The 25,850-nt window shown below is 40.2% G+C and overlaps 1 protein-coding gene across 10 annotated transcripts in view; it reads left to right on the top strand.

Moving 5' to 3' along the window:
• Positions 1-25,850, top strand: part of Osbpl8 (oxysterol binding protein like 8) — a 138,633-nt gene that overhangs the window by 99,876 nt on the left and 12,907 nt on the right. For all 10 annotated transcript variants that reach the window (XM_026784483.1, XM_026784481.1, XM_026784479.1 and 7 more), the window contains 12 exons: positions 356-559; positions 2,164-2,248; positions 3,875-4,046; positions 5,404-5,641; positions 6,480-6,664; positions 10,433-10,514; positions 13,398-13,496; positions 14,145-14,241; positions 15,539-15,637; positions 18,978-19,075; positions 21,056-21,145; positions 22,698-22,834. In XM_026784483.1, coding sequence (XP_026640284.1) covers positions 356-559; positions 2,164-2,248; positions 3,875-4,046; positions 5,404-5,641; positions 6,480-6,664; positions 10,433-10,514; positions 13,398-13,496; positions 14,145-14,241; positions 15,539-15,637; positions 18,978-19,075; positions 21,056-21,145; positions 22,698-22,834 — 1,586 coding nt within the window. The remainder of the gene's footprint in view (positions 1-355; positions 560-2,163; positions 2,249-3,874; positions 4,047-5,403; positions 5,642-6,479; positions 6,665-10,432; positions 10,515-13,397; positions 13,497-14,144; positions 14,242-15,538; positions 15,638-18,977; positions 19,076-21,055; positions 21,146-22,697; positions 22,835-25,850) is intronic.

Here is a 25,850-nt window from a genome sequence, read left to right as displayed (position 1 = left end):
ACAAATTACATTCTTAACAACTGCTACCAAAAGAATAATTTCAGTACTTTGGAAGTTTATTTTATTGATGCCTGAAGTGATCTAGGAGGTTAGGTTTATACTTCAAGTATAATATTGAAACTTTGGCCTGCCATTCTATGAAAATCTGAGCTTCTTCAAATCAGGATCCATGTCGGCTTCATATTCATCTGCGCGGTATGCATGAAGTAACCTTTTCACTACAGACCTGTTCAGTGTAAATGTATGTGTAATATAACTTTAGATTAAAGTGTCCCAGTAGCCATTATTTAGTTGGTTATTCTGTAGTCTAGAAAGAGAAGCAGATCAATCTTATAATAAATATATTTTTCTGTAGATTCGTGGTACCCTAAAGAGCTGGACCAAGTTATGGTGTGTGTTGAAACCTGGGGTGCTTCTGATCTATAAAACACAGAAAAATGGCCAGTGGGTTGGAACAGTCCTGCTGAATGCTTGTGAGATTATTGAACGTCCATCAAAAAAGGATGGCTTCTGTTTCAAGCTTTTCCATCCTCTGGAGCAGTCTATTTGGGCAGTGAAGGTATGTGAGCACTTGTTGGGGAGGAAGGTGAGCCAACCAGATGACTCCTGGACCTGCTCCTGCCTCCACAGCTGTGTTTGTCCTTCTGTCTCTGTGCTCACGTGGGTGACAGAGAGCCTTTCGCTCATTGTTAGGATCTAAACCAATTTCCCGAGAACATTTTCCCAGTGTATTGGATCTTGTTTTCTCTTTTGTTACTGAAGAATAAATTTATATTTTTTATCAATTGTGGTTCCTGCTACTTCTGTGTAACCTTGTGTAATGTTGACTGCATTTTTATTCTCCATCTGAATGGTAGCCTGGAACAGAAACTGACACATTTTTGTGGTCCTCCCTGTAGTGATGGGGATATGTGAGAAGCTGCCCTATTTGCTCTTATGAGATGTGGCTTTCTTTAAAGATAGGAAACTAATGTTTTTATAACTGAAGGTATTAGTATGGTCCCTGAATGCTGGAGCAGCAGAAATAAGCAGGAAAACAGAAATGTATTCTTTGATTAATGGTCACAGAGCTCTACAAACCATAACAATGTAGCTTACATTAACCAAATCACCAAATCTTAAGTTTTCACAGTGAGATCAATCATTGCTTTAGTCTCTGGGATGATTATGTTCACTTTGACTAAAGGACTAACTGTATACCCAGACAGTATTGATGTCTCCAGGAAAGGATTTATGTTACTGTAGTCTACATTCATTGAGGAATAAATTTAAGATTACATAATTATTTCTGTTTTGGAATTCTATTTTTTTACTAGTGAATTATAATTAAATGTCTAACTACCTAATTAGACTTCTAGTGTTTCTCATCTAGTGATACCTATAGAATGAAAATTCTTGTTGGAATTAAAAATGCATTAGTATGGTAAATTTTAGATCTTCCTATGATATGAACAACATGTATGGACCAACCACAGAGCAAAGACCCTAATCAGTTATTTCATCCTCATACCTAGGAGGATATAGCATTCTCCTAATACAAATAAGATTGAATCCTATAGTAGTTTTCCTAGTAGGTGACAAGATTAAAATCTAGATAGTCTGATTTTAGGTCCTAGTATTTGCTTGTTTTTTAATTTTTTTAATAGCCACAGTTAATGAAGCAATTCTTTTTTCTTTCTTGAAGGTTTTTGTGATCAGTCTTTAAAACAGATTGTAATTGACGATAAAGTGAATGTTGATTCTTCCATAGACCCAGTCAATATTCTTTTCCCTTTTCTAGTGAATTATATTTTCGGTGACTTTTTCAAACTTCTAGAAATACAGTGTTCTTATGTAGTAAAATCTGTAAAATGGAAATTCTTCTTAATTGTGTCAGTATGTTATATATTAGGTTTTCTTTAGCATATGAGCACTATGTACCGATATTATTTAAATGATAAATACTATTATTTGTTCAATTTTATTCAGGAAGTGTATTTGTTGGGAGAGAATACTTGAATACTAAAACTGGTATTCTTAAAACAGACGTAATTAAAGCTGATTTGGTTTTAGACTATAATTGTGCCTGATATAACCCATATCTGATACAAATAATAAGAATAACCTGTTGTTGGCCTGTCTCAGTGCTTATCCTGTACCTGTACCTTCTGTTTTCTTATTAAGGGTCCAAAGGGTGAAGCAGTTGGATCCATAACTCAACCCTTACCCAGCAGTTACTTGATCATTCGAGCGACCTCAGAGTCAGATGGTAAGTACTTTTTAGTGGATTGGCTCTCATGTTTCAGGAATTATTTTACATATTATTTTGTGTTAACCTTGGATTAAATCAGATTTTTTAGGACACTTGAAGCAAATAACCATAAACTTTTTGGACTGCAAACTACATTGCTAGCTTTGTGGACAAAGAACTCTGATAGGAAGGACACGTGTAACTGGACGGTGTCTGCAGCTCGGGTTTTCTCCTTCTCCCCTGACATAGTGCTTTGGAGACTTAGTAGTATTTTTTTTTTGGTAGTAATTCATTGAATGTTATCGTTTTAAGAGAATATTCAACCTATGAGCTGTCACTGCATTAACAGTGATTATGGAGCATATAACACTGGTTTGATTTTATTTTACATAAGAAAGCAAAATACAAATAACTATCCACACATACCCCACCCTGTAGCCAGATCCATAACTTATTTGGCAAATAATACAGAGAGCACACACACATGCACACTTGCACACACACACACACACATACACACACACAACATACCTTAATAGCTTTCTAAGTGATAATGAATTTATCTTTACTGTCACACTTCATAGTTTATATTAGCTTGATGTAGGAAATTTTAAAGCCTTCTAGTGCTGACTCTTGTAATACTAGAGAGTTACTGTTTATATTAAAATATAGACATTATGAAAATGTTTTTATGGTTTAATTTTTTGCCAGATCTTGAAACAAGTATGTATGGATTTTAGCAGTACTTAAATATATTACTATATTTCCTATTTCCACTGATACAATTCTAAATTATAAGAAAGCTATTAATATTGACAGTCATGGCATGGATAGGTATTTTCTTGACTTAAAACAAGAGCTGCATGTTTTCTTCTGTATGTGAGATCTGAACAAAGCTCCAGAGACAGTGTGAGAGCGGAAGCAAACAATTGGAAGTAAAGAGAATGCAGGAACCATTCAGAGGGGTGGAGTGGATATGCTCTCCATACGTTAGAGCAGTGTGAAATGCCACAACAAAGCCTGTGCTTGACTGGTGCACACTCACATGTGCATAGAGTGGATGATGAACCTGAGGACAGACCTGTTATCAGCAATAAAACATTATTTCAGTTAGCTTATAGTACAGAATCACCTTCTCTTCAGTGTATTTTATGGACTTTGGTTGATACTTTAAAATTCCATATTGCCTGGCGTTGGTGGCGCATGCCATTAGTCCCAGTTCTTGGGAGGCAGAGGCAGGTGGATCTCTGAGCTCGAGGCTAGCCTACTCTACATAGCAAGTTCCAGGTCAGCCATGGCAGCTACATAGAGAACCCATATCTTGAGAAACTGAAAAATGAATGAATGAATGAATAAAATTGCTTGTTAATGTTCTAAGGTTTGTCATATTTTATTTTAGATTGGACATACTTGTATAATACGTACTTTCTCCTATTTATTATAATTTTTAAAATGCTTATTGCTTAAAAAGCACTTATTTAAAAAAAAAGATTACATTAAAATCCTGGCAAACTTTTATGTTTAAATTAACTTTTCCGAAAGTGCTTGTTTCTCAAGGAGACAGTATGCTTTAGGTTAAGAGGATTAAATTAAATCAGTGCAGGCTTCATTTATTTTCTTGCTTGTAAACCCATGTTCTTCTAGGAAGGTGCTGGATGGATGCCCTGGAGTTGGCTTTGAAATGTTCCAGTCTTCTTAAACGCACAATGATCAGGGAAGGAAAGGAGCACGACCTGAGCATTTCATCAGATAACACACATATGACCCTGTACGGTTTACTGCGTGCGAACAATCTCCACAGTGGCGACAACTTCCAGTAAGTGCCTGTGGCTGCTGATTTGGTGATGCTTTTGGAGGCTCTCGTCTCCATTAAGTCGGTTGTCATTTCTACTACCTCAGTCCTGTGTACAGTGTTGACATTTGCCTGTCTTATTGTATGGCTTATGAATCGGGGATTTATTTAATTTAGTCACTGTGCACTATTCTTTTTTTCCAGGTACAGCGAGGTTGTCTTTGTGCATAGTGTACCTTCCATTAAGAATGGTTTCTATTTCTTGCTGTCTCCTTCTCCCATGATCCCATTTCAAGATCAGTTTGAATACTGTATCCCATATGAACCTTTCTTGCCTCAAAACAATGAGAAACATCTTCTCTTCCATTGTTCTTTTCTTAGCATGCTTTGTAATGGCTCTGGATTGTGCCTGCCATTTGTAAAGCTTTTTTTATGTTTATTGTCTTATGTGTGGGGGTGTTTTACCTGTATTTATGTCTGTGCACCACATTCCTGCAGTACCTTCAGAGGCCAGAAGAGGGTGCCATGTCTCCTGGGACAGGCGTTACAGATGATGTTAATGCTGGGAACTGAATCTGGATCCTCTGGAAGGGGAGCCAGTTCTCTTGACCACTGAGCTGTCTCTCCAGTTCCTGTGAACACATTTTTTAGTAAAAACTATGTCTGATTTGTGGTTTTTGTCTCCTGAGCATTTCTTGTAGCTAATAGCAACATAATATTTCTCTGGCAAAACTGGGATGTAGTGCACAGGTAATTTTCAGGTGCTGGTATCTTTTTATTGCTTTGAATTAAAGAAAAAAAAACCACCGTTCCCTTTTAAAGCTTCACTTTGGGGCTAGAGGCTTATCCTTTAGGTGAAATGGTCATTCCCATTGTTCCTACAGTTCCCCCCCCCACAATTAAACCGATCAGATAAATATTAAATATATCTCACAGCATGCTTCCATCTAACTCGAAGAGGTTGTTTTGGGTGACTCTGGAGGTCTTTTCAGTGGAAAGTCATAATTTATCCAGCTGAGAACCTGATGGTCTTACTGTTTCTCTTCAACCAGATGTGGTGGGAATCCTGCTTCCAGTAACAGCGTTTGTAAAACAGTAGGGCGGTGGACCTGAGAAGAAGTATCTGCATCCTATTGTGAGAACATTTTAGCTGTGAGAATAGAGAGACAAAGGCTCAGTTTGTCATCTTTCATAGCAGGCTTCTGTTTAATTTCTTTGGGCCTTTTCTCACTGATTATGAAGTAACAATATTGCCTGATAGGATAATCCCAAAGATGAAGTAAAACACTTTAAACTGTGTACAGCATGGCAAATCTACAGTAAGTGCTGCGTGTTAGTCTAATTTGCGGATCCTTTGTTCTCCGTGTAATTACTCCATTAGGTTGAATGATAGTGAAATTGAAAGGCAGCACTTTAAGGACCAAGACATGTATTCTGATAAGTCCGACAAAGAAAACGACCAAGAGCATGACGAGTCCGACAATGAGGTGATGGGGAAAAGTGAGGAGAGTGACACAGACACATCGGAGAGGCAAGATGACTCTTACATTGAACCCGAGCCCGTGGAGCCTTTGAAGGAGACCACCTACATGGAGCAGAGCCATGAAGAGCTCGGCGAGGTGAGCACTTTCTAGTGCCAGACTCTGGTACCAACTCTAGAAAATTACCACACCGAATTATAGATATTTTTTTTTGCCTGGCTTATTGTTTTCCCCAAAGATATCTATATGCCACATGTTTCTTCAAAGGTGTATTGTGAAATTTATTTACATTTTACATTTTAATGCCAGTGTGGTCTGCTGAACTTTAAGCTTACATTTTCAAGTTTGTTTGGAATAGAATATTACTTGGTGTCATTACCAGGTATAAAGTAATTTGGAGCCAGGCAGTGGTGGCGCACGCCTTTAATCCCAGCACTCAGGAGGCAGAGGCAGGCGGATCTCTGTGAGTTAGAGTCCAGCCTGGTCTACAAGCGCTAGTTCCAGGACAGGCTCCAGGCTCCAAAGCTACAGAGAAACAAACCCTGTCTCGAAAAACTAAAAAAAAAAAAAATTTGGAAATAGTATAAATTTAAAACTTGCTTGTTATTACCAGTGCATACAAGTAAACATATGTAAAACAATAAACTACTAAGCTGGGTTTGGTGGCACGTGCCTGCAATCTCAGCAGTTGGGAGAAAGAAAGAAGCAGGAAGTCTGCAAGTTTCAGGGCAGTCTGGGCTACTTTTCTCAGTAGAAAATAAATGTAATTGAACAAAAAACAGTAGAATTTGATTCTTTTGTGTATTGTTATTTTGATATTCCTTTCACTTTTATAGCCTAGACTTTGATAGCTAAATGGTTGTTTGCACATTCCCATAATGCTTGCAGTAGTCCTGGAGAGTCATGTTTTTATCATCTTCTGTGTCTGTCTAAGATAAATAAAATATCTCAGTGTATTGTGTTATAATTGTTAAAGGCAGGTGAGGCTTCTCAAACGGAAACTGTGTCTGAAGAAAACAAAAGCCTTATCTGGACTCTGCTCAAACAAGTTCGTCCTGGCATGGACCTGTCCAGGGTGGTTCTTCCTACGTTTATTCTGGAGCCCCGATCTTTCCTGGATAAACTTTCAGATTACTACTATCATGCAGATTTCCTGTCTGAGTAAGTAGAGTCTTCTAGAAATAGAGGATCCCTGCATGGTTCTAGAGTGTCTCAAGAATGTAACGGAAAGCCAGGCATGGTAGCATGCACTTTTAATCTCAGTAGGGAGGTGGGGGAAAGGTGGATTCCTGGGGTTCAGCGAGGCCAGTGAGAGACTGGTAGGTAGGTAACACGTGAGGTCATCCTCTATGTAATAGCAATTTTGTGCTCACCCTTTCATATTTCACCTGCTGCCATGTCTGTGGAGTCTTGTGGCACTGTGTTCTGTGCTCCTGATGTTGGCCCAGCTATTTGGACTTAGGAATCTACACCAATATCCGTTGTCCATATCTGTTTTCAGTTGTCGTTTTTAATTACATTAGTGAACATTGAAACATACGCTGAATCAAGAGATGATTGGTGTATATCACAAGAAAACTTAGCAAATTATGTAGTAGATAAAAGTAGTAATTCTCCTAAGATAAAAAGAGCTCGTAATACCAGCATGGTGGTTCACATTTGTGATCCTAGCTCTTGATGGCGGGGCAAGAGACCTGTGATGAGCTCCAGGACAGTCAGGACTGGTTTGTCCAGCTCCCGCCAGTAAAAAGAACTCCCACCTAGCAATAGAGTGAAGATATCCCATAGCCTATAGGAAAAGAAATGGGAAAAATGAAGCAGAAACAGTTCTTAAATGTGAACGTCATGTAAACTAAGGAAAAGCAGGTAAAGGCAAAATAGTCTAGTTCAGATGTCACATCGAGGTAGAGCTTTTGCACTCATTCCGCTCCCTCTGTGGGTCACATTTCATTTCTTTCTTGTTTTTTTTTTAAAAAAAATTATTTATTATGTATACAACATTCCTTCCATGTATGCTTGCATGCCAGAAGAGGGCGCCAGATCTCATTATAGATGGCTGTGAGCCACCATGTGGTTGCTGGGAATTGAACTCAGGACCTCTGGAAGAGCAGTCAGTACTCTTAACCTCTGAGTCATCTCTCCAGGCCTTATTATCTTTTCTATAGAAGTAGCCTTATAAAACTAAACTACTGAGGAGTATAAGAAAAATAAATAGATTCTGTGCTATATCCTATACTTCTAAGTGTGTAAACATTTTAAACTAACATTTTGTGGTTAGCGGTTATAAAAGCCAGGCTTTCTCAGACTCAGAGACTGTGTGTCCTCAGGTAGATTACTGCAAATCTCTTGGTGTCTGCACAAATTGGCACGTCTCCAGACACAGTGCTTTAAATCTCAGAATGTACTTTTTGCACTGTGTGTAGCCCCTGACCATAAAGAAGGAAGCTTGTAACTCTTTCTCGGGGCTATGAAGTCAGATTTTTTTTTTTTTTTGTATCCCTGGCCAGTTAGAGAATCTTTCTTTGTGGTGTATCTGAACAAAAGCCATAAACCTGAGGTTAGGAATTTGTGCAGAAAGTTAATCACTGTGCTAGGTCATCAGCCAGACCTAGCAGAGAGACTGGCATAGCAATTACGTTGCTTCGCACTTTTTACCTTAGTTCAGCAGATCAGCAGCTTGTTGTATGTCTTTGGGCTGTTTTATCTGGGAATAGTTTATCTTAAAACCCATTAGCAAGGCGTCTAAAGCTACTTTGAAGTTTTAAATCAGCTAATACAACTGATCAGTGTACAGCTATCTGGCAGCTGGGGAAATACAGCTGTTTTGTTAATGTAGACTGAGCTGTGATCTAAGACAGCTCTGAGGGGGATCTTATAACCCTGGCTTGAGTAGCATCTCTTTGTACTCGGTCTCATTCATCAAAACTCTGTATAAGCTAACTTTATTATTAGCAGCTAGAGAGCACAGCTACGGAGGGGTCACCTTCTTGACAGTCCACAGATTGAAAAGCCCAGTAGATCAGGCTGTATTCATGAGATTACAGGCCAGTGGGGAATCTCCGCACATCCACTTACACCGTGCCAGATAGCAGAGAGAAGTTGCAGTAGCAAACATGTAAAGGGACAGCAGACGCAAAAGACATTTCAGGGTCCCTAGTCTCATAACCTTGCTTAAATGAGGTTCTTCCATCAGGGAATTTCTTCTGGTGGTTGACACCTTGAATATTAATTGCCATCTGCTGTTTTTTGATAATGGTTTCTGGAAAGCCACCAAGGTACAAAAAAATAGAAGTTACATTGTTTTTATAAAGTGTGACTGTTTATATTTGCTCATTTATGCTTGAAGAAAACTTTGAAAGAATTGTCTATTTTTATTTCTTAATATTTTTTTTGAAATTTTGTTTGTTGTGTGTGTAAGCAGGCACATATGAGTGCACGTGAGTGTAGACACCCATGGAGGTCAGAGGACGGCCTCCAGAGCTGTGGGTACAGGGAAGCAAACTGAGGTCCTTTGCCAGGACAGCCCATGTGTTTAACCACTGAGTTCTCTCCTAAAAGAGTCTTTTTAAAAACAAGCCTTTGAAGAGTATATTGCCTCTTCCTACCTCTGGTCTGCCTTCTCTGTTTCCTGCTCCTTGCTGGCAGGCCAGCTCCCCTCCCATGTCATGATGGACTCCATTATAACTCTTAGTAACTTTTCTTGGTATTTTGTCACAGCAACAGAAAATTAACTAATAATTTTAGCTAACAGGGCTTGCCAATTATAGCCCTTCAAAGCTGAGTCATGGCTCCTCCAGATTTCTTCTATAGACTAAATGTTACACTGGTAGTTGGTTCAGGTGGAAAAACAACACACAGGAAGAGTGAAGGGCTATAATTGGCGAGCCCTGTTGGCTGAAATGTTAACAGGTAAGGGTGAGGGACTGCTGGGAAAACACAGCTGATTGAAATGATCTCAACTCTTCTTTCTTCTTCCACACTTGTAACATGAAACCTCAGGTTTGTAGCTGGGACACAAACCCACACAGTCCTTGATCCGAAAGGCCACCATCAGCCCCCTGTTCTCTCTTCTGTGTACATCAGCTGTTCCGATTAGATGCAACCAGGTGAACAGCCACTGCTGCTCCTTGGCTGGCAAGGAAGCCCTTTAATCAAACTGTTGACTGGGCTTCACAGCACCACACAAGGCATGAATCTCAAAAGTCCGTATTTATTTTTATGGAAGAACTAGGGTTAAACAACCCTAATTTTGTTTTTTTGGCTTATGGTTCTTGTGGGAATCCAGAATCTTAGGGAGGCAATGGCAGCCGGTGGCCTGAGCAGGAAGTTGAAAGATTATGTCTCTAGCCAATTCGGAAAGCAGAGAGTGTTTGCTTTTTAATCCCAGTTTTTTGCAGAGCTCCTTGTTACTCCTGGGTCTCCTGAGCTCCTTGTTAATCCTGGGTCTCCTGAGCTCCATTTTGGACACTTTGCTTTGGAACTTACAAAAATATTCAGCAGTGTCCCAGGTAGTATATGAAAGAATCAGAAAACTGGGATAAGGTAACCAGATTAAAAAAGAAAAAAAAATGATCCTTTATAGACTTATTTTTAATAGTTTTTTTAAAAAATTGCATGTGTATTTGTTGGGGTCGTGGGTATATGCACATGAATGCAGATGGCCCACAGAGGCTGGAGGAGGAGGTTGGAGTGGGAGTTGCTGTCAGCTGTGAGCCACTGGACAGGGCGCTGAGAATGCACCTCCGGTTCCCTGTTAGAAGAGGAAGCCATCCCTCCAGCAGCAAGGAAATATGGTATTCTAGAAGTAAATTTACATGACTTTTATTGTTTACTTAAGCATGAATTAGGTTTCCTGCTATAAGTCATAGTAAGTATGAAGGAGAATTTGTGATTGCACAAAATGGTTATATTTATCATTTTGTTGTTTAGGGCTGCTCTCGAAGAAAATCCATATTTCCGTTTGAAGAAAGTTGTAAAATGGTATTTGTCAGGGTTCTATAAAAAGCCAAAGGTAAGGTAATGTTTATGTTTTTGCTTCTTTTTTTCCTCCTTTTTATTTATGTTTATATTTTTGTCTGGGTATTTGGGTGCCATGGTGCACATGTGGAGGTCAATCTATCCTTATATCTTGTGAGTCTTGGGGATCAAACCAAGTCATCAGACTTGGAGACCAGAGCCATCACCTACTGCAGCGTCTCACTGCCGGAGCACACAGAAAATCCAGCTGCACTCTGAAGGGCGTCTAAACAGTTTATGTTTGTGATCATTTATTTCCTTAGTCATTATGATAGATAAGTGTTCCGTAAGTCCCACAATAAAAAGCATCTGTGTGGGAACTATAGCCTGTCGGGGTGTATTGGGGACCAGCCCAGTGAACCTCTCAGGGTCAGGAAGGAGCGTTACAGCTAGCGGGGATATACTAAAGGGATCCGAGGGTGAAAGGAGTGAATCTGCTCACACAGGTCTCGTGTCTCTTTTTCTTCCAGCTTCTCTCAATCTCACAGGTTTCCAGTTTATATACCCACACAGGTACAATTAGCAATTCTCTGGCAATAGGAAGGAGACCAGACGTGCCTTTTCAGGGCCAAGTTGGTAGATAAGGCTGACAAAGAGGGTGACTATTATCTTACTTCTGTTTTGAGGGGACGTGGCTCTGAAGAGTCGGGCATACCTGGAAAGGGTAAAGAGAGGAAGGGTCTGTGATTTCTAAGAGGGGGGAAAGGGAGTTTGCCTGTTAACTACATCTGTGTGGTTAGTTAAGCTAGAAGTCTGTGATTGGTAAATAGAAAAAACGAGGAAGAAAACGTGGCAGTGCTGTGCAGTCTCTGAGCCCCCCCACCCCCACCCCGCCTCCGCTGAGGCTGGGACCATAGCCTTGTGGTAGCGATGGCAACCAGTGTAAGCTGCGGGAGGAAAATGGCTTGATCCACATTAGTGTTTCCACTAAATCTTAGCTGATTAACGGGAACCTCTCAGCACTAGAGCGAAGTGAAAAACTGTGGCTGTGTAAAACCCAAGGCTGCCACTTCCAGCCCTGGGCTAAGCGGAGGGTGCTTGCACCCACTGTCACCCAGGTGAGAAGGAATTTCTTTCTTTGGGACTGGTTGAGTGATCCAAAGCTTCCTCCTGTAACTCTAGGGGTGAAGGCACAGTTAATTTCCTAGACTAAGATCTTGTAACTGACGTGAAGGGAAGTACAGAACACGAATAGCTTGTGAGGGTAGAGCAGGGGCCATTGGGTTGTGCTCTCCTAAGGCAGTTGTTAGAGAAATCAGCGTGCCCAGCCAGCCTCCTCTGTGCCTGTCCTTGTTTGTTTGCAAGGCTCCTCTCCTTGCTGGATGTCCTGCCGTAGAAGAGAGTTGTAGGGGTAGCTTTATGTGGATTTCACTGTGAGAACAAAGGTTTCTTTGAGTGAATACTTTCATACTAGGGTCTCACAGTGTGGGGGGAAGTCATCCAGTTACCAGTACAAGGGTGTTATGCCCAATAATTGGCTAATACACTGATGAGGCCGTTTGGGGGGACGAATCCCGCTATGGAAAGGGGAGCTCTATAGCTTTACAAGAGTTACAGAAATGACAGCGACTGTTATCCCCAAAGCTCTGCAAACTGGGTGTCCTCTATTGGAATGTGTGACCCCCATGGGTAGCCTGGTGATTTTGTCAGCTGCATTCTCACTGTATAATTCTGTGGACCACAGCAACAGCCAAGATAGCCTTTCAGTGTTCTAGTTTATCCCTCTCCCCCACGGAGAACAGTCAGAAAGCAGGAGTGAGAACCGTGGCGGGAAGATTATGAGACTAGAATAAAATGCTTTAACCTACAACAATGGAACAGCTAATGGAGGGCGGCTTCCACCAATGAAAACACCACTGCTAACTTAATGATAAGACAGTCTCTGTGTCCACACCCTTCTTCAGATACGGGAATCCATGCATTTGCATTGTGCTGGTCAAGCAGTGAGAATTATTACACAGTAGAATTTCATGGAAAGAACCTCAAAACAGAAATTTTGAAAATTTAGTTTTATTTCTAAGAATATTATGAACTATATGTATGAACCTGGAAAACCACTTAAGTTTAGGCATATTTTAAAAAATCTAAAATATGGAGATGTTGTCATACAAATACTTTATTATCTGGCATTTCTAATACTGGCTAAATACAAAAAAGAGATGGAATCTTTATATTCAAAAGGTATTTGTGCCGGGCGGTGGTGGCGCACGCCTTTAATCCCAGCACTTGGGAGGCAGAGGCAGGCGGATCTCATCTCTGTGAGTTCGAGGCCAGCCTGGTCTACAAGAGCTAGTTCCAGGACAGGAACCAAAAAGCTACGGAGAAACCCTGTCTCTAAAATCATACACACACACACACACACACACACAAAAGATATTTGCACCCCATGTTCATTACTGCACTAATTGCAGTAACCAAAATATAGACCAGACTGCAGCAGATGCATGGATAGAGATGGTGAACTAGTCAGTTTAAGTTGTGGGTTTTTTTAAGCAACCATTGCTCTCTTGAGACAATATTTTACAGGAATGTCCTGAATCTCAAGAGTTGCTTTCTTAGTTTTTCATTTTATTTATTACTCTTTGAGATATTCACACATGTTTAATCTTATAGTATATTTTGGTAATTTTCACCCCATTAATTCTTGAGCTCTTTTTTGTTTTTGCTTTTTAATATGTTATCTTTAGGTTGTTTGCTGGCAGAAATTGAAAAAATTGTATTTAGACCATATCTTGAGTAAAGCTATATTTTTATTTCATGTAAATTTCATTACTCTGAAGAATTATAAGGTGGTCTTGCAGACAGTGCAATTTAACTTTAAACCTGTGTTTCTAATTTTTAACTTGTAGGTTTGTTGTTGTTGTTTTTGTTTAACTAGGGACTGAAGAAACCATATAATCCTATCCTTGGTGAGACTTTCCGTTGTTTATGGATTCATCCCAGAACAAACAGCAAAACGTTCTATATTGCTGAGCAGGTATGAGAAATGCTAGCCTGGTAAATCACTGCTATTCAGCTGCTCGTAAGAGAAGGCTTGATAGGCCCTGAACATTGCAGTACTGGCTGCTGCTCCAGACCACACTGGTGAGCATGGCTGTCCTGTCACAGCCCATTAGGGTTGGCTGTCTGTTTGGCTGTCATCAAGATGTCAGCCTGTTTATACTTAGCCTTACTTTTGACTGGAGTGGGCACTTGCTGTCCATGATTATCCCATGGCTGTAGTGAGGAGAATTTAGCTCCTCGGCATGCGGCCCCTCCATACACTTTTTACAGCACAAAAACTTGGTTACTCGGAGCTTTAAGCACTTGTGTGTGCGTGCGCACGCAGGAGAGGGCTTGGGGAGGAAGAGGGTGTCTTAAAGGCCTCCCCCATGGAAGCTATGTTATAATCTCAAATTAGAAATGCTGTATTATCATTCCCACACAAATGTTGACTCACACCCTGCCTTTGGTGTGCATGCCGGGAGGTAGGCTTCCTAGGAGCCGGAGATCCAGGCTGTAATTACCCACAGTCATCATCGCTTCCCAGCTGTTACTTCTTACCCATTCTCAGGCTTGAACTTTTGATGCTAGCATAGTAGTATGTTTGTTTTCTTAAGTGTGTGACCTTTCCTGTGTTCAATAGGTGTCCCATCACCCACCAATATCTGCCTTTTATGTTAGTAACCGAAAAGATGGATTTTGCCTTAGTGGTAGCATCCTGGCTAAGTCCAAGTTTTATGGTGAGTTTCCCCTTGTCCTAAACTGTGCTTTTCCAAAATGTAGTATTTTCTGGTGAGTTTTTATCTGTAAATAAATTAATTCTGTCATTTTGGCAAGGAATTCATGTCATTTAAGCATGTCTTTAATCCTGTCTCCTGTTTAACCTTGCACATTTAGAAGTAAGGCACGTTTTATCTAACTTCTAACAAGTGTGTAAAAGCATTACTTGTGGGAACACACAGTGAGTGCCTATATGTCTCTCTTGTGCACAGTGGGTTTATGCAGTTTTTACCTTCATCAGTTTATTTAGATTTGTCTCCCTGTACCTGAGGGAATTGACCTTTTTCTTTTAGTCTTTGAGTATAGAAAGAATCCAGTTTGGTCCTAGGTCATTCAATAATAATATCTAACCTTTGGCCAAATTACATACTATTAAAAACTCAGAGAATTAAATTCAACTAAGGAATTTTAAACCTGGGAGAAATCAAACGTAAGGGTAAAATAGAAAAAGATAAAATATGTAAACAGAAGTCTAAATTTTAATTACACGAGAGGGGAGGGAGTCAGAAACTAGTCTGCGACAGAAAATCTAAAGTATAACTATGGTATGTGACTTTTGTTTTTAAAGATGCTCCCCCTACTTAATTTTCTTTTGATTTGGATTGGATTTCTCCTTTTTTTTTTTCAAACGTTCTGCGTGTTCTATATTGATATTACTTCTTCCTCTCTCACTTCAGTCCCTACCCCAACCCCAGCTACAGTGTAATTGGCTTTAGTGGGCATTTGTTTTATAGACATTGTCTGCTGAGCCCCAGGTGTGTGGCTTATGTTCAGGCATTGCTTCTGCACTTTGATTTCTATTTTCTTATGTGCTAACAGAACTTGTGTGCACCAGGGCTTGCTCTTTATAATATGAAATAATCCAGAGTTCACAAGGGTACTTTGAAGTTTAAAAAAATCTCATTTATTTTTCTTTGAGTAAAGACATCTGAAGAGGTGGTGTATAACTTATGAAGTAGCCTATTAGGCATATATCTCACGGTATCTCTCATGTCGGAATCTAGAAAAGTTGATGTAGCAATAGGAGCAAGTCATGGTTGTGCATAAATATTTGCAGACTTTTGAAAATACTCTTAAGATTAGGAATATGAATCAAGAAATGTTTTAGTTATGAGGAGATGAGTATGTCTTTTCACACATGCATTAAGATGGAGATATTTTAAATATTTCTCCTGGAGGAATGTAGATGTCTCAAATAATATGCTTTGTTTTGAATTGGTCAGATTAGCTTTGTGAAATATAACAATCTTTTTTTAGGAAACTCACTGTCCGCGATATTAGAGGGAGAAGCACGCTTAACTTTCTTGAACAGAGGTGAAGATTATGTAATGACAATGCCGTATGCTCATTGTAAAGGTAAATGTTTTCCATACCTTTATCAGGTGTTTCTTGGATTTTTGTTTTGTTTTTGTTGTAAGTAAATGTATGTGAATGGCATTTGTTTTGTTTGGGATAGACATAGTTGTTTGAAAACCTTGGTCCACAGTTACTTGAGAATATCGCTTTTTGCGGACTATTTCTGTGGTGAATTCATTCACACATAATAGTTGTACCTATTTTTGTGATACATCCATTGTAAGAAATTTAGTTGTGATAATGGGATTTCCTTGCTTTTATCTCCTGTGTAAGTTTGGTAATTAAATTAATCTGCCTTTTTCAGAACCCTTGGAAGCCACTTTATGTGCTCTTGCGTTAACACCCTGTATAAAGTTTAATCTGTTCTTCTTTTTAATGATTTATGTTTGTTTCTATTCATTGGTGTTTTGTGTGCATGTATGCTTGTGTGAGAGTGGCCTGTGTGAGGGTGTCAGAAGCCCTGGAACTGGAGTTACAGGCAGTTGTGAGCGGCCTTGTGGGTGCTGGGAATTGAACCTGGGTCCTCTGGAAGAGCTGTCATTACTGTTAACCGCAGGGCCATCTCTCCAGCTCCATCTGCTGTTTTTCAATGCATCAAGTCCTTTAAATGTTTTTCTTCACTCTGGTTTGACAATTTCTTTTCCTTAATTTGGGTTTCGGTTTCTTTGAATTATAACCTTGCAGTATAGCTCAGGCTGCCATTGAACTCAGGATCCTCCTGCCTCAGTCTCCCTAATGTTGAGGTCACTGTTGTGTGATGCAGCACCTGGCTTTTATTTGGCAAAAAGCTAGATAATACTCTGAGTTTTGTATATAGTTCTTAAAATAGGAATGAAGTACAATGCATACCATTTTAAATGAATAGGAACCAATGTTTTTAATTTTGTACTGGTTCTTTGTGGATTTCACATTATGAATCGCAGTCCCTCATCTCCCTGTCCCCTTGCTCCCTTCCATCCTCTCTGTCCTTGCAACCTCCCTCCCCCAAACAAAATTTAAAAGTAAAAACCAAAAATAAACAAAGAATAAAGAACAAAGCAACAGCAAAAACAAAGGAAAAAATCTTGGCACGTGACTCCAGTGAGTCTCGCGGTCTATACATCTTTAAGTGTTATTTGCAACGAGTCATTGGTCTGGTTTGAGGCCTTGATACTGGGCCCTCACTGGACTCGTGTTGGATATCCTTTTGTTGTCTTGTGTCCTGGAGATTCTACAGTGTTGGACCTTCAGGTTCGGCCCTTTCGTATGCTCCAACATTAGGTGGGTGTTGGGTGGGCTACCCTGTAACCCTGACTCTGAGCCTGGGTTGGTGGCTGAGTTGGTCAGCCTGCCAGCTCTCCCTCATCATCACCACCCCGGCGAGCTTTCCAGCCCTGCTCCAGCTAGCTAACTTATAGAGTAGGCAGCAAGGAGCAGGGCCAGGTCTCCTGCTTCCACACACTCAGGTCCAGCTTCCCCACACCCACACCACCAGGGCCAGCTCTACTGTTTTGCCCAGGCCAGCTGCAGGGCTCATTCTCTAGATTACTGCCCTTGGGAGGGGCAGGACCAGCTCTTCCGTTCTCATGCCCCTGAGGTCGGCTCTACCACCTGTCACACCTTGCCATCCTATGGCATATGAGGGAGGGGCAGGGGCAGCTCCCTTTATGCCTGTGCCAACAGGGTCAGCTCTAGTGTGCTACCCAGGCCAAATGTCATGCCTACTCTCCTGTGTGCAGCTGATGGTGAGGGGCAGGGCCAGCTCTCTCACCTGTCTCAGGTGTCAAGGGGAAGGGAAGCATTTTTCCTCACCCATGCCACCACGTGGCCTGGGGTGGGGGTTAGTCCTGCCCTCATGCCCTCCAGGCCTCTCACTGGTACCCCGTCAACAGGTCAGCTCTTTTGCGTGGTCCAGGCGAGGTGCAGAACCTGCTCTCCTATGTGCAGCTGCCGGTGGGGACAGTGCCAGCTCTCCCACTGGCCGCAGGCAGCGTGTGGCAGAGGAGGAGTGGAGCCAGATCTCCCAGGCACATTCCCAGCACAGGGTCACCTGAGCCTCTGTCAGCTAGATGCAGGGCCATGCTGCAGCTCCAGGGTCAGCTCTCCTAGGCACATTCCCAGCACAGGGTCACCTGAGCCTCTGTCAGCTAGATGCAGGGCCATGCTGCAGCTCCAGGGTCAGCTCTCCTAGGCACATTCCCAGCACAGGGTCACCTGAGCCTCTGTCAGCTAGATGCAGCTCCAGGGTCAGCTCTCCCGCTCTTGGGCCCCACAGACCAATTTTTCCCACCTGCAGGTGGTGGTGAGGGGCATGGGGTGTCTCTCCCTCACCTCACCACTGTGTGACAGGCTGTGGGATTAAGTTCCCACTCTCTCGTCCTGAGGCGGCTCCCTAGCTCTACTGTGCTGTCCTGGGGAGGTGCAGGGCCCACTCTACGAATGAGATTAAAGCACAGGGAATTTTTTTAAAGCAAGGTTTTCTGTGTGTTTTCTATATTGCTAAGTTTAATGAATTATTTTATAAAATAGGAGTTCCGTGGCTTGCTTACCTCTCCTGGAGTTGGTTCTTGTATGTGTAGTACTCACACTCTATAAAGCGACAAGAAACCCCAAATTAACACATCCTGAGCCATGGTTTCTAGGGAAGGTAATGAGGTGACGTTATTCCGAGTCTCTCACAGTGTGCCCATCAACTAATGAGCACATAACATGATAAGCACATAATGCTTATGTTTTCAGACATTTAATCTTCATTATATTTACTGACTTTAACTGCCATTGAACTGTCAGCCAACACTGTGGCTCCACTGAGTGAAGCCTTAGCATGTATTCTCTGAAAGGCTTGTCATAGCCTTCACCTCAGAATACTGTCCCACAGCACCTCGGCATTCACCAGTCAGTTTCCACAGCAAAAGCATGTCACAGCCCTGGCTGGCCTGGTCCTGTCTCAGCAGCAGTTCATACACAGGCCTGTCCACAAGATGCCACAAAGTACTGTGAGCATTGGCCTGAGGGCTGCCTGTGTGGTTGACTGTGGATGTGTGGAGGTCGGAGTGTAACTGTAGGAGTAGGATCTTTTCTTCTACCAGCTCGGATCCCAAGGTACGGCAGGAAGTGCTTTCTCATGCTGACTCATCTCATTGGCTCACCACTGTACATTAAATAGAAAGTCTGTAGAATTGCCAACTAAGCATGACATGAATGTGCTTTCTTATGTTCTAAAACAAATTGTATGTCCATACTACACATTTTTTGTTGAGTGTGGCAGATGTTTTTCCTTAGTATATCAGTTACAGAGTCCTGCTTATTTTGTGTCAGTGACTCTGTCTTTGAGCTTCTGTCAATTATCTTTTTTCTTTAGGAATTCTTTATGGTACAATGACATTGGAGCTTGGTGGGACTGTCAATATTACCTGCCAAAAGACTGGATACAGTGCAGTACTTGAATTTAAGCTAAAGGTTAGTAAATGATGCTATTACCTAATTAAGGGGAAGCTGTGTTGTAAATACTGAACAAAAAACACAAATGAGTTGTAGAATAAGAACTAAATATAAAAATATGATTTATGCCAGATCAAAGAGAAATACATCCAATGGCATTCTCTGTGAGTATCTTGGTTTAGCCTGAGACAGCCTTGGAAGATACAAATTAGCATGGAAGCCACCATTCCTTTTGTTTTTAATTCTGGTGATGATTGTTTTAACCTGCTGCTATAGAGGAAATGAGACTTAAATGATTGAAATATCTCTGTGAATTAAAACATTGCTTTATAAAACCCCAAAAAGTAGATATGAATTGAGACTGTGGTTGCTTACAGTAAGACAATTTCCTATTAGTTACTATTTCTGTATAAGAAGTTATTTTAGCTCACATGCTTAAAAATAATCAAGTGCTACTCTTTATCATATTTTCATGCCAAAAATTTGGATAGGTAATATTGGAGATGGCTTTTCTCTTTAAAAGATGTTGGGTATCAGGAAATCTTGAAAACATGAGTGATTTAGTTGAGACCGGAATCCAAGACTTGCCCCCTTGTGAGTCGGATACCTGAAAGGCCACAGCTGTTACTCTGAGCACCTGCTCATGTGGCCTTTCCCTGGCAGCTTTAAGGCAGCTGGAGGTCTTCCTTAGCAGCACAGAGAACTCTGCTTCCTTCCATCACTAGTCTTAGAAGCCAAATTTACAGCATCTTCTCTCTTCTGCCAAGAGTTACACACCCACCCAGGCTCAGGGGAAGAGGGTTGCAGTGATGCACTTCTCAGTAGGAGGTTGGCAAGGTCTCACTGAAGAAGAGCATGGGGGCTGGAGAGGAAATGAGTAGGTACTGTTGAAGCCATCTTTGGAAAATTCGGTCTGCTTCAACAAACGGAACGTCTGAAACATTTTCACAATGTCAGTTATAATTTAGTACATTGTGTTCAGATAAAAAATAGGAACTATTAAAAATAGGCGTTAATTGCTTCCATGTTGATATTCTAGTAACCAGAATCTCTTTTCTAATGAAAAGAAACTCTTATGTATTATTTGATGCTGTGCTCTTTGCTTTGCCAATTTTATAAATGTGGAGATACTAGTTTGAAAATCATGATTAAAGTGGTCTTAAACAGTTACTCATATCATTAAGTATTAAAACATCAAAATTGTGTCTCTGAGGAAAGGCATTAGTAAGACAGTAAAGTGACCTGTTGATGAAAGTTTCTGTCCTGCCTGGTCCCTCAGCCGTTCAGTCCCAAAGAAACACATAGAGGCTTATATTAATTATAAACTGTTTGGTCTATTGCTCAGGCTTATTACTAACTAGCTCTTTTTAATTAACTCATAATTCTTACTATGTTTAGCCATGTAGCTTGGTACCTTTTTTCAATAAGACATTCTCATCTTGCTTCTTCTGCCTTCTTGCTTGCAACTGCATCTTACCTTTCCTCTTCCCAGAATTCTCCTAGTCTGGTTGCCCCACCTATACTTCCTGCCTGGCTACTGGCAAATCAGCATTTTATTAAACCAGTGCAAGTGACAAGTCTTTACAGTGTACAAGAGCATTGTCCCACAACAGTGACCCAAAGTGTCCTGCTTCTGATTTTATTTTTTGGAAGAATTGTTTTCAAATTTTTTAATTCCCTCAGTTTTCTGAGTTCTTTTTCTTGGTGTGTTGCACATTGATGGGCTCAGTTCTGGTGCCCTCCTTCTGCATGGACTACAGGTCTTTATACCCATGTGATCGTTCTGAATTATTTAGATTTCACAGTCTATTTTTAACTATATTTCATAGTCATAATTCATATTTGTTTTTATTAAAAGTCTCTAACTTAAATTTGAGTCAGGATTTCACTGTTTTTACTTTCAAGAATATACTAACTATATAACTCTTTTTTGATGTGTAGTTATCTACAGTATATGTAAATATAAACAAAAATTTCAATATTTTCTTTTTTTTAAAGCCATTTCTAGGAAGTAGTGATTATGTTAATCAAATATCAGGGAAACTTAAATTGGGAAAGGAAGTCCTAGCTACTTTGGAAGGCCATTGGGTAAGTATTTTTATATGTTATAATTACAAAATTAATTATATCTGATGGAGAAAATAGACAATCATATTGCAAAAGTATCACTAAATAAACTTCATCTTAAAGGCAGGTATTTTGGTATTACTCTGTTCCCAGCGACATTTTATTTACTGTTTTATGTTTAAGACTTTAAATGAGTAGAAGCAGCTATTATATGGCACTTACTATATACTTTATTAAGTATGTAGCTTGTATTTATCATTTAATAAGTAGTTGGATTGCTTAAACTTGGCACATAGATGCCCATTTTTTGTTGTCTTTTATTGATTTAATCTCTGTGTATGTTTGTCTGTGCATGTGTGCCATGACACATATGTGGAAGACAGGACAGCTTACTGGAGCCAGGCTCCTGTTCTACCATGAGGGTTCCAAAAACAAGATCAGGCCATCATAGTTGGTAGCAAGCACCTTCAGTAGCTGAGCCTTCCTGCTGACACATACAGAATAAACTAACACAGAGAGCATCGGAATCTGAAGTGTTTGCAGTGAGCTGAGAAAACTGAGCACTGGGACCCTGGCTGCACAGCACTTGACTGGTCCCAGTTAGAGTCGTGTTTCTTTGGAGGTAGACGGGAAGGTGCAGTAGTATATAAAAGCACTGGCTTTGGTTTACCTCTCTGCCAATCGATATTCTCATTTATATAATTCCTACACAAGGAGCTTATGTGACTGAAATGGATTATGGTATATTTCTTAGATGCATTTTCTCTATAAACACTAAGTATATGCTTTTCTGCATATAATAAGTAAAAAAACAGTGAAAATGAAGCTATATATGGAGACTCGGCCGATGGCTACATAGGTTCTGCAAAATGTTTATTTTTAAATTTGTGTGTGTGTGTATATGTGTGTTTTCTCTCCTTTCATTGTGTGTGTCTCAGGAAGAGGTAGTCAGGCTTGGTGGCAATTGCCTTTACCCATAGAGTCATCTCCCTGGTTCTCTGAAAAATGTTATAACTGACTTCCTCTCTGAGTATTATTTGGAACACTGATTAGCCATCGTCATTTTTTTTTTTTTTTTTTTTACTTTTGAGACAGGGTCTCATGTTGCAGCCCCACTGGCCTCAGACTCACAGAGATCCGCCTGCCTCTGCCTCTTGGGTGCTGGTATTAAAAGGCGTGCATCACCGCACCTGGAAAATAGGTGTTCTACAAATATAAAATGTCTAAGATTGTGTTCAATTTTTAATGCTAAGGGTCTCAGAAATTTTTCAGTAATTTGATTTCCTACATTGTCCACAGTATCACACTATGATCTTCTGCAGCAGTTCAGACTTGAAGCTTTAGGCTTTGGCTGTAATGTTTGAAATTTGTTAAATGAACAAAAATCTCATGAACATTCTATGTAATCAGCCTGTTTTTCTAATTGATTGGAATTACTTATTGAAACTATTTTTATACAAATGGAAAGAATTTGGGACTTTGAGAAATGTACTAGTTACATTTGTTTAAAATACTTTGTAGTCCTCTTCTAGATAAAGATAACTATATTGATGTTTAATTCCTTTAAATATAGGATAGTGAAGTTTTCATTAATGACAAAAAGACTGATAACTCAGAGATTTTCTGGAATCCAACACCTGACATTAAACAGTGGAGATTAATAAGGCACACTGTGAAATTTGAAGAACAGGATGATTTTGAATCAGAGAAGTAAGTAAACAATTTTTTAGATAACTTCATGAACATTAAGGACTATTTCAAATTGCATAATAGTGTAGCTACACTATTCTCTGTATGCTGTTGAGTTTGTCATTTGTGGGACGGAGAGCATTCTGTGTTGGTGTATGTGGCATAAATAGTTCACAGATCATCTTGTTTCTCTGCAGCTCAGAACCGAAATATCCTGGTTTCTCTCTCCTACTCTGGTGCTCTAAATATCTGTTTGCATAAAATTATAGAACCAGTTCGTAGTTCAGTTTCTACCTGGCACCTGCTTCCATCTGCCTGTGGATCGGTGTTGTGGGATGTAAAACCGCTGCCTTTGTTCTGTCCTCTGAAACAAGAATAATGCCACTCAGTGCCCTGGTTTCCAAAGGACATAAACCAGTTGGGCAGTGCCATCGTTAATGCCATCACTTCTGTTGTTCAGTCACGAAAGCCTTTCTAGAACTCTTAGCCCTTTTGGATAAAGTTTCTGTTTATATCTCTTTGTGTTAAGAATTCTGCATAAATATTGCTTTACTACACATTTGATACCTGTGAGTCCTTACTCTGTGCTCCTGCTTCCATGAACCAAGTCTACGTGTACTTTATTTTCTACATAGGTACAGAATGTCAGCATTGGAAGATATGTTTGCATTAATTTTCAAAGTCCTACTTCAGGTGTAACCACATGATGTTTCCTGTCCAAAGGGACATGAAGCCATTTCTAATGTATATAATTCATTTTTTTTTATATTTTTAATGTGGAGTTTTATGCAGAGCAAAGTGGCCTTTATTGCTGTATAGCTGAGAGTGACCTTGAACTGTTATTACTGATTCTTTTGCCTCTGCTTCCCAGTCCTGGGCCTATAGGCATCCTCTGCTGAGTCCATCTCAATGTATTTTAAGGATGAGATAAAAAAAACTTAGAAAAGGAAACTTTTATCAGCTAAGTGGAAGACATAGAAAAGTAACTTGTGTAACAAATTTCAAGGCCTGTTTCAGTTCTGACATGTTGCCCTCTCAGATGGATGAGATACAGATGTTCTTATCTGTATCTCTTATTTGGCTGATGAAAAAAATCTAAATTTTTCATGCTGTTTTTTGTTACATCAGTGGATCCCAACAGTATTTGTGTATTTCGATCTAGGAAGTGTTTAGAGTCTGTTCTTTGGCCTGTTCCTAGAGACTGAATCTCAAAGTTCCCTGGTAATTCATGCATCCAGGATCTCTGGTGGATCATCCTGAGGTCTATGACTCCTAAACAGAATGGGTCAGAATCATTTAAAGAACTATTTAAACATGTAGGTTGCTTTGAGAAATTCTTCGCTGTAGTCCTCTCAACTCTGTCATCAGTTTCCATGGTGTTTTAGTGTTGTCAGAGGCTGTTTGTTCATTCCCGGCCACTCAGACCCAAAATAATCACACAGAAACTGTATTATTTGCAGTACTGTTTGACCAATAGCTAAAACTTTGTATTTCTAGCTAGCTCTTATATCCTAACCCATCTCCATTAATCTGTGCATCACCACAAGGTCATGGCCTACTGGCAATGTTTTGATCCGATGGAGGCATCTGTCTCCTGTGGTGGCTACATGGCTTCTCCCTGACTCTGCCTACTCTCTCTCTACATCTCTGTTCGGATTTCACTCCACAGAGGTGCTCATCCTCTGTGGAAACAAAAGTAGAAGTTCTTTTCCAAAGCAGCAAATTCTTAGACCCAAATTTTGAAGTCAAGATACCTTTAAAATATATATATGTTGATTTAGCTGAGCAGCCCATACAATGAAATAGCTCTCTGTACTTAGCTCATTTACAGTCAAAAACTTCAGAGAAAACACAATAATATACATAATACACAATCTCTGTATATTCCATCTTTATGTGGCTTTTTTTACTCTATTTCTATTTTTACAAGTTTAATGTTTATTTTATTATCTTGACTCCTTTAATCTATGGCTATCTGTACTCTCTTATATTATAACTGTCTATATTCTTTTCTCTCTCTCTCTCTCTCTCTCTCTCTCTCTCTCACCTATGTACATTTATCCAACACTGTGACGAATTTATAGGTCTTTTCCATCTGAATTTGCCTTTATTGTGTGCCTATCTGTAATTATTTTCATTATAACTGTCTTCTCTCTCTCTTCTCTCTCTCTCTCTCTCTCTCTCTCTCTCTCACCTATGTACATATATCCAACACTGTGACGAATTTATAGGTCTTTTCCATCTGAATTTGCCTTTATTGTGTGCCTATCTGTAATTATTTTCTGACCAGGAGTGCTTTTTTTAAATGCTAAGTGGACATTGCTAGGACCAACTCCGTGTCCCTGCATGTTGGCTCTTCCCGATCCAACATGGCAGAGGCAAGTTCACTGCCTATGAGAGTCATATACAATGCCCCAGCTCCAGGGTCACAGTGGGTCTATGTCACCATTAAAAAATTTATAACATGCTGCTCACAGACCCCATTTAAGGGTTCAGCCTCCTGAAGGAGCCAGAGCTGTTTGTGCAGCTAGCATGAACCAGGAAACTCTCCCCTAGAGAAGCTGCACAGCCTTTGCTGCCAATGTTGAGTCAGGAAGCTCTCTCTTAAAGGAGCTGGCAACCCTGCTTACTGCCAGCAAATAGAGCCCATCAGGAAAAAAAAATGTAGCTACAAAGAAGCTGCACTAAACTCTGTTCTTTTTTGTCTAGAATTTCTTTCCAAGCTCTCTCAGGTCTTATATGGATGTAGTCAGCCCATGTTGGCATGCCAATTTGTAAGCAGAGGCTGCTTGTTTGTTTCCCAGCCACCCAGACCCAAAATAATCACACAGAAACTATATTAATTAAAACACTCTTGATCTATTAGCTTAGGCTTCTTATTAACTCTTACATATTAAATTAACCTATTTCTATTATTCTGTGTGTTACCACAAGGTTGTAGCTTACCAAATAAAGTTCTGGTATCTGTCTCCTTCGGCTGCTACATGGTGTCTCTCTGACTCCGCTTACACTCTCTCTCTCTCTCTCTCTCTCTCTC

This window comes from Microtus ochrogaster, chromosome 24 (genome assembly GCF_000317375.1).
Source record: "Microtus ochrogaster isolate Prairie Vole_2 chromosome 24, MicOch1.0, whole genome shotgun sequence".
Lineage (NCBI taxonomy): Eukaryota > Metazoa > Chordata > Mammalia > Rodentia > Cricetidae > Microtus > Microtus ochrogaster.
Note: the sequence above shows the minus strand (reverse complement) of the source record. Positions and strands in the feature narration are given on the sequence as shown.